Raw genomic sequence first — 14,545 nt, 5'->3', positions numbered from 1 at the left:
ATTCATATTTTTTTATAGTTGGGTCTCTCAAGTTATGCACAGTGCTCTGGGCATCCCCATCCTACGCTTGCACAGTTAGTGCAACACCAACTTGGCAGTCGTTCATCATGTCTGAACACAGCTTTCGCTCTTCGCACTTCAGTGCTGTGAAATCTGACTTGATTTGTTCCAGCAGACTGACTACAAAGGTAGTCCCAGAGCCTGAAGTCATTTTTTATCTATAGTGTAATTTATTTCTTTCTTCCTGCCATCAATACAGGGGTGTATCTCAGCTTTTCGGTGGAATTCTTTCTGCTTTTGTGCCAGGGGTCAGGAGGCAGGAGAGATGCCACTGAAACAAAGAAAAGGTCCTGAATATCCAGCTATTTCAAGGCCAGCTTCTTTTTGTTCTTTTTTGTTGTTGTTTTCTGCCTTTCTTCAGGTTAACTTTGCCCACAACAAATTCATGTCGCTCAAAGGGAATGGATACAAATGCTCAAAGAGATTTTTCAGTAGGGAAAGTCAAGTGGAAAGTTTTTCTCTGGCTGTCAGGTTTTTTATAGTGTTGTGTTTATCCCTTTCCTTTAGAACCTTCTATTTCTTTTAAGTTATGCTGGAGACTAACCCGTTTATATTTATTGCTGTTTCTATCAATACAAGCAAGCTATGGTCGTTCTGATAACTGAATACGATTGTCACCAAGATGAAGGTGTCACTGCTGCGATCTGGGGTGACAGCTGCTCTTTTCTTTAAGTCCTTCAAAACTGATGGGGCAATTACTGTCTACTTCAACCTATAGATTGTCCTTGCTCACCCACACCCTGTCTGGACAGAAGGAAATACAAAAATTACTGTGGTGTGGAGGTACGCAGTACATAAAATCTGTTTATTCTTATGTATATAACAGATTCATGAGATGTAAGTGAAGTGAAGAGCAATGGGGAACTGATAGGGAAGATAACTGGGGTAGACATGAAGCTTTATTTGCTTTCTTTAAAAGAAAGGAGAGGGAAGTAGAGGTCTTGCATTATTTATGTATTGCTTTATTGTATTAATCATATTATTTTTTGCTTTTGGGTCAGTCTCTGGTGCGCAAAGCAGCTTTTCCTGCTAGAGATGAGGAATATGCAGTTTAACACAGTTCCCAAACGCACTGAACTTCAGGGTTTTTGGCACCGTTTCAGTCTAAGGCTTTAAAACAATAAAACTTTCTTATTTAAAAAAAAAAAAAAAAAAAACCAAAACCAACACAACAAAAAACTGTATCAGTCTGGTTGTTTTACCACACACAATGTCCAGACTCCTGAGTCCCTGGCAAGGACGGGATCACCCAACCAGGATGGCAGTGCTTCCCAAGGGTCCGGCAGTCACACCATGGAGGTGATGGGAACATGGTCAGAAATTCGGTCTGTCATGGTCACCCACGTGCACTTTGTGGAGGAGGCAGAAAAGAGCAGCTTGCTGTTACAAAACCAGACCCAAAAGAAAGGATGTGCCTTTTTCTCCCCCCTACCTCCACCCCGCTCGTGTTGGTTCAAATATGGGAAGTGGTTCTTTCCTGCAAAAGGAAGATGTCCTGCAAAACTGGACAACTGAGAACCTGGGGTGTTTGGGGTGTCTGCGTGAAGACAAAGCAAGGAGCATCTGTCGTTCGGTAGCAAATCATTAAGCAGAAAATATCTGTATTGCTATCAGATATTGCAGGTCTCACTGTCATGTCGTTTTTATGTGGCTAATTACAGCAGTGATTTGGGTGTGTTGAGCTGCTTTGCTGAGGGTAAGCAATTTCTCTTGTCACAATTCTTCCTCTCAAGACCATTTTTGCAGTGTATTTTCTGGCTCTGTACCGTTCCCACATACAAACACAGTTGGTCCTGCACTGGGATTGGGATATATCCTGCAGGAAACTGAAATATGATCTTCTGCTGTGATGGAAGTTTCCTTGTAGCTGTATCTTGCCAGAACTTAAGTGTTGTAATTTGTGCAGCAGTTCAGTATTTGGTTGGTTCAGCTTGCCCCAGCAGTTCAAAGGAGATTTTTGTCAGGTTGGTTTTTGTTAGTTTCTTTCTATTTTTAATACCTGTTTTCCCCTCTCTCTGTGATTAAATGATGATATGGTGGCATATTTTAGTGTGCTGGCTCTTTCGATTTTATACTCTATTTAATTATTACGTATAATCAGACTTGTATTCATTTAAGTAATCTCCAGATTACTGAAAGACAGTTTTCTTGTAATATGCAGTCACCTGAGGCTTCAGGATGAGAAGGGTCACCAGCAAACCTGCCTGCAGGATTCCTTGTCCAAAGTTGTGTTGGCTGGTGCTTTCCTAGCTGTGGGTTCTAGCTGATGAATTTGTGATCTGTGTACTTTTTAGCACGATTTCACACTTGCAATCAGCTCCCTGCATGTTTGTCTTCCAAAAAAAAAAAATTTGGCTATGTAATAATGTACGTGAACTATGTGATGAGTTAAAGCGTGAAGCTGTTGATGAGCGTGTTCCCTTTTAATTCATCTGGAGCTGAATTCTTTAGTGCGTTTGTGTGCTTAAGGCACAAATGTGTCAGAAACAAAAACATAGCCGAGATGAAATTGCCCATTCTTAATGTATAGTAAAATGAAGGGGGAAGATTGTTGTTGTTGTTGTTCTTTTACTTTATTTTAAAGGATTATTTTTTAACCTGGATCACTTTACTAGTTGGACTTAGCTCGTGGCCCTGCAGGCAGTAGCGGCAGCCCAGGTAAGGGGGGGATGCAGGGGACGAGCATCCGGATGGGGAGCCTGAATTGCTTGCTGATGACAAAGCCACCCTTGGGACCCCTTGCTGAAGGTGGCTTTGCTGTTCCTCCCCAGAAGCAGCCACTTGCTGTTCCCCTTGCATCGCTCTGATCCCTCGCGCTCAGCCAGGACGAGCGTTTGCAAGTGCTTCTTGTCTTCCCCATATTGCAGCACGGTGGTTTTGCCTACCTTGGCTTGTCCACGGAGCTTGGCCAGCTGGGCTCATGTCTGCCTTGTTTTGGCCTTGCTTTTCTTCAGCTGTGGCTCCCCAGGCATTTCTTCGGTATTCTGTAAAGGGGACCTGATTTGAGGCAAGATGCCTGTGAAAAGCAAGTTATTTTCCAGCCAGCTCCATTCCTTCCACCTTGCTTTTGCAGCACGGGCTTGCCAAGAGCAGAGCTGGTATTGGGGAGCAGGAGTGGGGTTACCTGGGTTATTTTAGTGCCGTATGTGAAACCACAGCTGAGGGATGCGACTCGACTGATGCTTCTTTAGCCTCAGCACCGCTGAGAGCCAGCGGAGCGGAGAGGGGCTCCCACCATCCCCCTTTTACCAGCACGGCTGACCCCATGCTGAGCCAGCCCAGGGAAGTGAACCAAAAACGAGCCCTATAAAAGAAAGCGAATACTTTTCCGGTGGTTTAGCTCCTCAAGCCAGCTCGCTGTAGGGCTGGAGAAGAAGTGCTGGTGCAAAGGAAACTGTAAGAGTGATTGGCGAAGCGGGGCTGTTAAAAAACCTCCACCACCACGCTAGTATTTATCGTGCCGTCTGAAATTTGTCACATACCCTCTGGCTGGGGATACACCGCCTTTGGCAAGGCAGCTTCACTGCAGACCTTTGTTGTGCTTGTGCCAGTGACACAAATAAGGTGGTTCTTGCACTTCTGGCTGCGCCTGGCTTAGTATTTATGGTATTTTCCTCCTTCGTGTTGCTGTTAAGAAATTCATCCTTCAGTTGAGACAAGAAGGAGACGACAGGATAGCTGAGGCGGTGTTGATGGGGGTGTATTATGGCTAAATGTTATGCTTTTAACTTGAAAATAGGTAGTTGATATTACTGTAGTTTTCCATTAGATTCCTTCTTTACCCTGGGTATGCATTTCACCTTTGAAGTCCTTTTTCAACTGCGAGGTCTTTGAAAATTTTGCAAAGACAGAAGATGTCCTTTTCCATTATTTAAGTATAGAGCCTAAGGAAGTCACTTTCAGCAAGCAGCTATATCTGTAAGCTGCAATCTCTCCTGCTGCAGCGTCTGAACAAAATGCTCTGTCCTGGGGCACTTGCAGGAGGAGGCGCTGGGGACACTGGCCGGATTTGGGGTGTCTCGCCTGGCCCTGGGTACCAGCTCTGAAGGTGACAGGCAGAGTGGACCCCTCACGGGCTGTAAATGCAGTTGGAAGGACGCAGCCTTGGCGAGGGGACAGAGCACTGATTGACAATTTCCTGTGCCGCGACAGAAAGGGATTAGGGAATCACCACCTGGCACGTAACCCGGCAGCGCTGGTGGGGCTGGAGGGATGCGGGTCTGGAGTGAGCGGCAAAGCCGCGCTCGGCCGCGCTCGGCCCCGGTGTCCCAGCCTCAGCGTAATTTAGAAGAGGGGAAAGTATTTGCCCCCAGGTGCCAAGCTGGAGCATCCGTCTTGGCAGTGATGTGGGAGGAGGCTGAGTCAGAACTGCAGGGCAAATGACTACGTTGCCCTGCTCTTCGGGAGGGAGCCTATAATTTCCGCGTACTGTTTAAACATTGGCAAATCTGGTTTCAATCTGTTGTCTTGTAGAAAAGAAATAAGACTTCAGGCTGCTTGGAGTGCACACCCGAGTTTTGCTAGTCTAACTATAATTTGGTTGCATCCTCTCAAATGTTTGGGGTTTGGTTTTTTTTTTGTTTGGAGTTTCTTTTTTTGGAGAGTTTGGGAAGGGAAAGGAGGAGTTTGGTAAAGCTAAACAATGAAATGTGCTTTTACATGAGGCTTCAAGAATTATTTTTTCCTTCAAAATAGCAGGCTCCCCCGTTCACCTCTTTAAAGAGAGGAAAACAACAACAACAGCAAAAAACCTTCTGACTGACAAAATACCGCGGGATGGTGTTCCCTCTGCCCCCAGGCATGTATTTGGTAGCGACTGAGGGCAAATAACAGAATATAAGAGTCCAGGGAGCTCAAAATGGACCTCTGCCCAGTACAGAAATGCATTATAAACAACTGCATCTAAATAGCCCTGTTTCCTTCCCTCACCTGCCTAATGTGTTTTGCTAAGGGTCTGCTCGCCCTGTATCTCGTAAATATTTTACAAAAATTAAATCAGAAGTGATTATAGGAAGCAGTTCGTCTGTCTCTGGTTCTGTCTGCAAAAGAAGAAGGAAAGGCAGAAGTAAATAAGTACCATTGCATTTTTAAGTGGAGCCTGACATATTTGCAGTGCATGTGAAGAGGGTATTTTAAAAGTTTGCATCAGCTGTTGGTTTCTATTTTGGTGGTGAATTCCAGCTAAAATAATGTGGATGCTTATGACTGTGTGAATAAATGACCCCTAACTGACTTCTTAAAATATCAGTCTAGGGGAAGTTTGTATTTAACTGTATTTTCTCCTCCGTTTGTAACCTGGTATGTCATATAGGAGGAGCACGCTGCTGAGTTGAGAGGCTGAAATGTTGAATTTGTACATAACAAAGATATTAATGATGGATTAGGTACACCAATTCTTTTAGCTTAGCTAATCTAATTTTTATTAGCATTTCCCAGCCCTTGGCCTTATTTTCATCCTCTCCCCACCCCTTGGAAATTACTGTACAGGAGAGCAGAGATTCAGCCTTGAGTTACGTGGAGATCTCTGTTCCCGGCTGCGCTCAGCAGCGGCTCAGGCTCTTGCTATCTCCTGTGCACGTCCTGTGTTTAACACCCCCCCGGCTGAGCTTTCCTCCTTTATTTCCTAGCATTTCTACCCCTCTTGCAAAAAGAAAGCTTTTTGGCAGCATGGATATGCCCGGTTCACTGTTAACACCTTAAAATTAGGAGCTAGTGCTTTCCAAATTAATTGCAGCTGTGCTGATGACTAGCAGGTCAAAGACAGAAACTTTAAAGACGAGCTGGTACCCGCCTTCCCCTCTGGACCCCCCATCTCTGCCCCTTGGTTCACCTGGAGACCCTCTTATGCCATCAGGGCACGAGTCTCTACGGGAGAGATGTGAAGCTGATGTGAAAATGATTCTGAGCTGGATTCCTGTGGTTCTTCACCCAAGGGTGCATACAGAGCAGGTGGTGGGACCAGTGGGATGGAGGAGCAGGGACCGTCACCTCCCCACAGCAGCACAGACCTCGGTGGCCTGTCTCTCCTGGCCTTAGCCACCTTACCACAGTTGTCCTCTGCTAATATTACTTGTCAGAGGAGGCCTTGCTAATCTTTTTGGAGCTGTACAAACACAAATACTGCGCAGCTGATCATCTCGACAAGGCTGTAGTCCGCACCAGGATGACATTTCCAAGGTATAAGCAGATTAAAGGAACCCTTTATGCAAAAAGGAAAAGCCTGCCTCTGTCCCTGGGTGAGTTTAAGCAATTGGTTGGTCTAAACAGTTTGCGGGTTTAGGTAAAAATATCCCCCTGAAGTGATGTAGCTCATCTCAGTGTGGAGAAATCCGGTCAGGCCACAGCAAGGAGGAGTTCCAGAAATGAAGAAGGAAATGTAGAAGTCCTGGTAAGGTGAGACTCTCCAGATCGACGAGGACATGAGCACCTTGTGGGCAGGCAGGGCCATCCCCATCTCACCCCTGTGCCGTGGGATCACTCTTCTGCTTGCAGAGTAGCCCCAGTAACAGGGGCATGTGGTTTATTTGGGGTTTTTTTTCCCTTTACAACATTCTGGTTTTCCTTTATAAGTACCTGATGTAAAGGGTTTTCCTTGCATTGAGGCAGTACGCGAGCCCGGTGGTGTGGTAAGGGCGAGACAAGGGCTATCCTGTGGGAAGGAAATGTCACGTGGACCTGCTTGTAGTCTCTGGTTCTGGGCTGAGTCTGAGCAAAATGGGGTCCTGTCTTTTTCTTTTTGTGTCTGTTCAATTGCTTATTTTTGCAGAGATGCGTCTGACACCTCATATCACTGGCAAGTAGTGAAACAGGAAAATGTTGCTGAGGTTTCCCCCTCACCACATCTGAGTGTTTGCCGTATCGTTTAACCGTGTCTGATTCTCATATATTCTTTTTACTCCTCGAAGTGAGCTGTTAAGCCACATCTGTTGTCCATGCAGAACTGACTGGTGATGCCAGGAGCGGGTTTAGCATTAGCTTAATAGAGATGATCTTGTGCACCAAATCCTTGTAAATGTTCCTTAAGTTTTGCTGACTTAAGACAGCACAGCCACTAGCATCTTTCTGGCACTAAAAGCTGTAACCACAACATGAAAAAGTAAAAATAAAAAAGGTAGCAGTAAAACTAGCTAGCTTTCTGCACTTTGTATTGGTATTTGTGTAAGAGGTGACTAGGAAACAGTCCAAAAATTTGAGAAATTCATAGTCATGTTCTGGTTTATAAAGAATCTGAATCTGTGCTTATTGTACTGGTTGTTTACAGCCGATTTGTCTTTGAACTGTACTGGAATATGATCTGACATGAAGCTTTTCCTTCAGGTTCTCTGCTAGGGCATAGTACTAGATTCAACTCCAGCGTTCCTCGGTGAATGAGGCTGTCAAAACGTTTCTAAAATGTATGGAAGCGGTTTTCTTCAATACCATTTCTTCCTTGTCTTCATTTGACAGGCAACAAACAGGAATTTGACAAAAGCATTTTCTTCTGTGGCTTTATCTTGCCATGACAAATTAAAAGCTTGTGCTCAGGAGACAGGAGTCTCACATCTTAAAAGATTTTTCACACTGAACCTTTTCCTTCCTTAATACTTAAATTATCTAAGCCCCCTTTGAAGTGGGCTGTCCTGAGTATACAGAGCACACTTAGAGGTGGATGGAAAATGTCAACTGCTTCCCTTTCTAATTTTCTCGAATAGAGAGAAAGAGGTGTTTTGAGACAAAAATTAGGATTTCTGCTCTCCCCCTCTCTGTGAAATTCAAAAGTGCTATATCTCTTCAGGCTTAAAAAGAGAAAAAAAAGCTAGAGGGGAAAGGAAAGACTCGTTCTGGCAAGATTAAGCTGAGGGAATTCTGGGAGACTATATTTTATCTCAATTTCTTTGGAAAGGTGGAAGTTCCTTTGCTGCGCGTCCGAAATAGCTCTCAGGCTTCCTCTTTGTGAAGTTTGTAAACAGTGGAGGCTCTTGCAGATAAACCAGGTTGGCACTGAGCTCGGTGTTGCTCCCTTGCTGTACCGTTTCGCCGACTTTATCATTTTTTCCTTTCCGTACTGATAGCACAGCTGTGTTTTGCCTTACTCCAGTGAAAGAAAAGGGCCAAGCAGAGAAGAGCTGGCTTGTGCCAGGTCTCCCAAGGGCTGGCAGCTGGGCAGAGCACACGACCAGAGGGCTCCGGCTGCCTGCGGGTCACAGCCTGAGGTGCTTGGGTATGGCTGGGAGGAGGATGGAGATGGCCAGCTGTCATTTTTTCTAGGCTTATCCTCAAGAGGTGGATGGGTGACAGAGCTGGGTTTCTTATCCTGGGGATGGCAGAGATGTCTTTTCAGACGACAAGATGGCAGTGGGCTCCTTCTGAACATGAATAAATCTTATGAGGAGTGGCTGAGAGAACTGCAGCTGTTCAGCCTGGAGAAAAGGAGGCTGAGGGGAGTCTGCAACTACCTGAAAGGAGGGTGTAGCATGGAGGATGTTGGTCTCTTCTCCCAAGTAGCAAGTGATAGGACAAGAAGAAATGGCCTCAAGTTGTGCCAGTGGAGGTTCAGATTGGATATCAGGAAAAAATTCTTCACAGAAAGGGTTGTGAAGCACTGGAACAGGCTGCCCAGGGCAAGGGTGGAGTCACCATCCCCGGAGGTGTTTAAAAGACACGTAGATGAGGTTCTTAGGGACATGGTTTAGTGCCAGAGTGAGGTTATGGTTGGACTTGAGGGTCTCTTCCAACCAAAATGATTCTATGATTCTATGTCCAGGCTTCCCAAATTAAACACAGGAGGTGCTACAGAAGGTTTGGCTGTTGAAGAAGGCTGCCTTGGTAAAGACAGGACCTGGAGCCCCCACCAAGTGTTGCATTTCCATGCTGCACGTCAGCAGTCCCCTCAGATACAGGCAGCGCAGCGAGCGGGTTTGCACGGCAGTGGGAGATGAGCAAAGTGGATCGTGGCGGTAGAGAGTGGGTTGGCTTGTAGAGGGCTTGCTCTTTTCAAAGGCCAGGCTGGCATAGGTTTTTTATTCCTTTAGGACCATAACTTGCACAAACTACTCGTTCAACTTCTTGATACTTTTATTCTCCCTTGCCCTCCCCACCTCCTGTAACCATGAAAATCTTAGAGGGGATAAGAGGGGAGTCTTGCTTGACCCACAAGTATTTTTGACATCAATCCTGCAAATGCCTTAGCTGGCTGAGAGCACTTCTGGAAGTTACAAGTGATAGAGCTCTATAATATCCTTCCAGCAACTGATTTCTGGCAAGCTGCTGCAGATTGTATTGGTTCACAGTTTTGACATGAATCTTTCTTCTTTTTCATATTCACCCTTGAATGTTGCATCACACGGGGTGAAACTATTCTGTAAAGCCATTAGAGGCAAGGTGATCAGACCATTTTCAGGAGCAACAGGAGACTTCTTTTTCATGTTCATTTTTATGATAGATGCTTATCTCAGACTATTACTTTGGCACTGGATTAGCCAGCCGTTCTTGTGTAACAAATCCATTTCAATGAGAAGTAAACAGTAGTAAATGATTAACATGATCTTCTTTACTAATGACTAGGGGGTTTTAATTTAATGAGTTGCTTCTGAAAGTCTGAGGGGGAAACTGGGACACTTTTAATAAAAAATGTTTAAATGATCACAATGCAATCATTTGCATGTACAAGCCTGGTGTTGTTTCTCAAAGCAGCCATATCAAACATGCGGTACGTGTGCTCGCCCAGATATGTACAGCTCGCTTGCAAAAGGAAATGTGTAGCATGGGTTTTATAAAATTACTATTATGGTTCATGATTAATGATTTTGTTACCCAAGCAGTGAAACCACAAGACTTCGTGACCGCCATAGCAGTCGCAAAGCTCTAGTATGTGCAGCACAAATTTCTCTAATTGAGCGTTGAGGGCATGTTGAAACAGAGTTTCTTACTGGACTCCCTGTTCCAGCAACTTCAGTTTTGGGTTCATTTCTCTTATGTGGTTACTAGGCATGTTTTCAGTAGTTTTCCCTCAAAAACAAATACTGGAACTGGATTGGTTTCAACGGGCTTTAGAGGAAGACAGCGTTTCGCTGGCAGACTGGTGTATCAATGGTTTGGGACATGTTTTTCCATCGATGAAGCAGCCTGGCTCTGGAGGCCACGTCCTTTGTAGATATATTCCTGTAGGCGAGTGTGTAGCATTTGGGTGACCTACAACAAACCTCTCATGTCTCTCCGCTCCACCAGCCTCCCCAAAATTTTCACAGCTATGGTGGTGGTAGAAAATCCTAGCGAGGACCCAGTCATGTTGTTGGGGATGGAAGTTGTTCCCCACTTCCATCACTGACAAAGTCTTGCCATCATTTGTTCGCAGTGGCACTTGGCTGAAGATGAGAGTGTCTTTTCTTCGAGAACGTGCCTGATTTTTGCCAGTCATCAAGTCCAGGTTCAATCCCAGTGGAGTGGTACTGAGGGAACAGTATGCTGTTGAAGGCCGGAGCATAATCGTGCCTTTGATCCTCAGTCACTTACTTCGTTTCTGTATGGCTTCTCAAACCACTTTTTAACTATGGGCCTTGTCAGAAGTACCTCCTTCTCTTTGAACCTTATCTGAGCCCATTGCAGTGAAAGCCTCACCATCTTCTCTTCTGAAGGATACCAGAATCCAAATACCAGAATCATCTTTTCCTACTCGCATTCTCGTGGGACTACTGACTTCTTCCCTTCCAATCTTCATGTCCATCATTTCCATCATCTCTTTTCTAGGCTGGAAACACCCAGGCAATTTAGTTAAGTGTTGTTGAGAAACTGTCCCATATTCTCCATTGTCCTCTGTGAGCTGGGTGGAAATACCCTTGTTGACACAGGGTGGAACTGAGCCACCAAGCTGACAGTGTCACAGGTCTGTCTGTTTTAACCCCAAGACGTCTTTCCCGAGCAGCGATAGCTGGCTCAGAGTGCATCATTGTACATGGCAGATCAAGGTGTTTCCATCACTTTGCACTCTAAGGATAATTTTTTTTGTTTATTATCCAACCTCTTAGCATTATGAAGTTCTTAAGCAAGTTTTCAGGGGCAGTTTTCATTTTTACTATCTTGAATAACTTAAGTTTCATCTGAAAACTGTGTCATTTTGTTCACCTCTCTCTTCAGATCATTGATGAGTATGCTCACCAGTGCAGGTGTAGGAGCCTGTGGGATTCACTGGTGACCTCCTGCTTGGGAGCGTGCTATTATCTACCTCCATTTCCCCCATTCATTCCTGTGTGTCGAGAGCCTTCTCTCTTCTCTTACAGAAGTTTGAAGCTTTGGGGGACCTTGTTGGAAAGCAAGGGTGCTTATCCAAGCCGATGGTCAGCAAAGTAACCCTGCGGACACTGCATTTGTGAACCAGTTGCCTTTAGCATCACCAACCAGGAGGCAGTGTGAACATTTTTACAAACGAGCAAGCAGAGACCTGGTCTGGGATAGCTCACGTTCTCCCTTTCTGGGCACTTTAGAGTAAGTGTTTGTGTTGGCACGCTGCCCCTCTAATCTGAGGACACTGAATGTGGAAATGCAGCAACTTTTAATAAGGTGAAAGCGGAGGCCAGAGCCACAGCCTCTGTGGTATGCTGCAAACAGGTTTTGTAGCCATGTCAACACATGTGGAGGAGAGGCTCGATTGCCCTGCCGGGTCTGAAGGAGGGTAAGGTGTGGAGGAAAGCATGGGTAGATAAGAATCAGGCAAGATAAAAATCCCTACAGCCTCTTTTCCAACTGCCTATTGCAGAAATCCTGCCTCCCTGAGAGGCAGCAAACAGCACACTGCGTGGAGGGCTGGTTATAGCTCCCAGCTGCCCTGCTGAGATTATCTAGCAGTTCTATCCAGTTCGGGATTTTTATTTTCATCTAGGAGGGTGAGGAGGTTGCAGGCCAGTATGCGCAACCTCCGCCAGTTGGGTAATTTTCCCAGGCTTCATTATTTTGACCGTGAGCACCCACAATGTTTTCAGAGCATGTCCACGAAAGGCTTGTCCCAGCAGAGCTCAGCCGCGGTTCCAGTAAAGGCAAAGGGTTCTGCTGGATGGCACAGCACCATGTTAAGGCCCTGCCTCCTTTTTGGGTCATGCCAGTCAAAGTTTAACTTTGAGAATGTGCTAGAGACTAAGGCTGCCCGGACTATGGGGTGTGTGCCTTTCTGTTGTTGTTCTGAGAAGCTTAAATTACAGCTCGGCATCTGGGTCTGCACCACGTACAGTGCTGCAAAAAGGTGCTTGAATGAGGCGGCTGTTGTAACTACATCCGGCTCTTCTCTGTTTTCCAAATAGGTTGGAAGCTTAATGTTATTATGAAGTACTTACTTGTAGAAGCTGCTAATTTTCTTTTGAAATGTACCCAAAATGTGCTAGATATTGTAGGACCTAAAGTTAGAGGCACAAGAATTGACTCCGAAGGGTTTAAACACCAGATTTGAACTGCCTTTGTCTAATAAGTTATGAAGACTGGGCTGATCAAACCACTTTTTAAAAAGAGCCTGAATATCACTGCAGTTACATTTTAGAGGTGTTGTTAACTGTCTTAAGAGTTGTTCTGCTTCTAGATACTCGTTTTAAAAAAAAACCAAAAACCAAAAAACAACACACACAAAAAAGAAAGACCTTAAACGTCTGTTCCTAGTGGGTGGGTCAGCCATTCAAAACCCATCCTGCCTGTTGTAGCTCTCAGATAACCCAGCCTGGCTTTACATCACACTGCAAACAGATCTGTATATTTGCTTTCTACAAAGTAAGTTGGGAATTCAGTGCTTTTAAGTGCAATACTTAAGGATCAACATCTCTTTTGTGTTGTAATGCTTTAAGGTGTGCTCGCCTTTGGACAGGCTTGCAGAGTGTTGTTTTCAGCATAAACAAATATCCACAGTGAGCATTCTTGTATTCTTGGAGTAAGAGACGCGTCTGGTACGAGTCATTGGAAAATAATATTTATAGAGTGCATTCTTGACAAGGAGAGAAGGTTTTTCAGGTAAAACCAGTCTGCTTCCACTGCTGATACAACCTTTCTCCCCTGTTGAGGTTGTGTCTCTAGCTGACTGTTGTGGCAAATGGAAACCTCTCCCTTGGACTCAGCATAGCTGTAGCATGGGTTGTTAGTTGGAGGGGGGTGGAGATTTTTCTCCCTTCAAAGCACCAATATTTTAGGCACATGCAATGTTACCGCTTGTCTGACCATGGTGCATGGAGGCTCTTTTTCCTGCTCCTGATCTGTCAGTGCATTTAACAGCTGCCTTCTGATATTCGTGATAATACGAAAAATCCCAACCAGTCTATGAAAAGAATTAATGGGCAAAATTCTGAATGTCTTGATACTGTATAGAGACTATTTTAACCAAGGAAGGGCTGTGGAGAGAAGATGGCTAAGACTGGTACCCCATTGTGTATTTCTCCAGAAGGAGAAATATGTATATTAAGAAGCTGCAGGTATTGGCAACAGCATGTTATTGTGTGATATTTCACCCTTTCATGATCGTTGCTGTGTAACTGATGTAACTAATTAACTTAAAGAAAGTGCTCACTGTGAGCCAGGAATGTATAAAAACACAAGTAACATTCATTGCACATTAGAGATCAGTGACAAAGCAAGAAAAAAAACCCTGAAGTCTTTAAAGGAAAACTGATTATTCAAGTAGCCTGTGATGAACTGGAATTTGGTGAGTGTTTGGAGAAGGACATGTAAAGGAGTTTTTGTCTTAATGTGGTGCCTGCAGGTTAATAAAATTGCCGGTATTTTTATAGCCTGTGTAACTAGTGGAGTACAGCCTGGGCACACAGATACTCTGCCCACAGGACTTACACGATTGCTTCATTTCATGGAGTTTAACTTCGTTCTTCAGAGGTAGCTTCTAGTGTTAATGTTCAGCATCCTGCAATGCCCAGTATAACAAATAACATGCCAAGCGAATACAAGTGGTGCTGGTGAACATGTCATGCGTAGGCTGTGGCATGTTATTTTTCCATGTGTGTGGCGACAGCATTTATGGCCTGGCAACAGATCTACCTCTTTCAAGTATTTTATGTGAAACTTTATGAAACTGCCTGCTGTAAGGTGTTGCCAATATTGCAGGTGTGCACAAAGTCAATGAATAGTAAAACATCTCTTTTAATACCGTGCGCAGTAACAGCTGAATGTATGACGATTTTTTTCCCCCCTTTCCATTTAAACCAGAATGCTACGGATAGCTCCTCTAACTCCTCTCAAAAAAGGGAACAGCCTGTGCGAACTCTGGCTTCTCCTGCATCCTGCGAACATCGAAGAATTTGCACTCGTGGACACCTTCACGACCATTATAGCTCTGACCACTACCATCTAGAACAAGTAAGGTTTCTTCTCAGTGTTGCCACCTGAAGGGCTTTGTCTGCTGTAGCTGAGACTGGTGTTTGGTTTTCCCCCCACACCTCTGAAGGACTTGTTCCACCCTTCTTTTTCCGCTCCTTTCCCCTTCAGTTAGCTTTAAATGGCTTCCAGTTATAACAAAGAAAACACAAAA

General features: G+C 44.8%; 1 protein-coding gene across 1 annotated transcript in view; it reads left to right on the top strand.

Moving 5' to 3' along the window:
• Positions 1-14,545, top strand: part of SPRED2 (sprouty related EVH1 domain containing 2) — a 66,461-nt gene that overhangs the window by 48,388 nt on the left and 3,528 nt on the right. The window contains exon 5 of the mRNA XM_065631200.1: positions 14,224-14,373. Coding sequence (XP_065487272.1) covers positions 14,224-14,373 — 150 coding nt within the window. The remainder of the gene's footprint in view (positions 1-14,223; positions 14,374-14,545) is intronic.

This window comes from Caloenas nicobarica, chromosome 3 (genome assembly GCF_036013445.1).
Source record: "Caloenas nicobarica isolate bCalNic1 chromosome 3, bCalNic1.hap1, whole genome shotgun sequence".
NCBI classification, from domain to species: Eukaryota; Metazoa; Chordata; class Aves; order Columbiformes; family Columbidae; genus Caloenas; species Caloenas nicobarica.
Note: the sequence above shows the minus strand (reverse complement) of the source record. Positions and strands in the feature narration are given on the sequence as shown.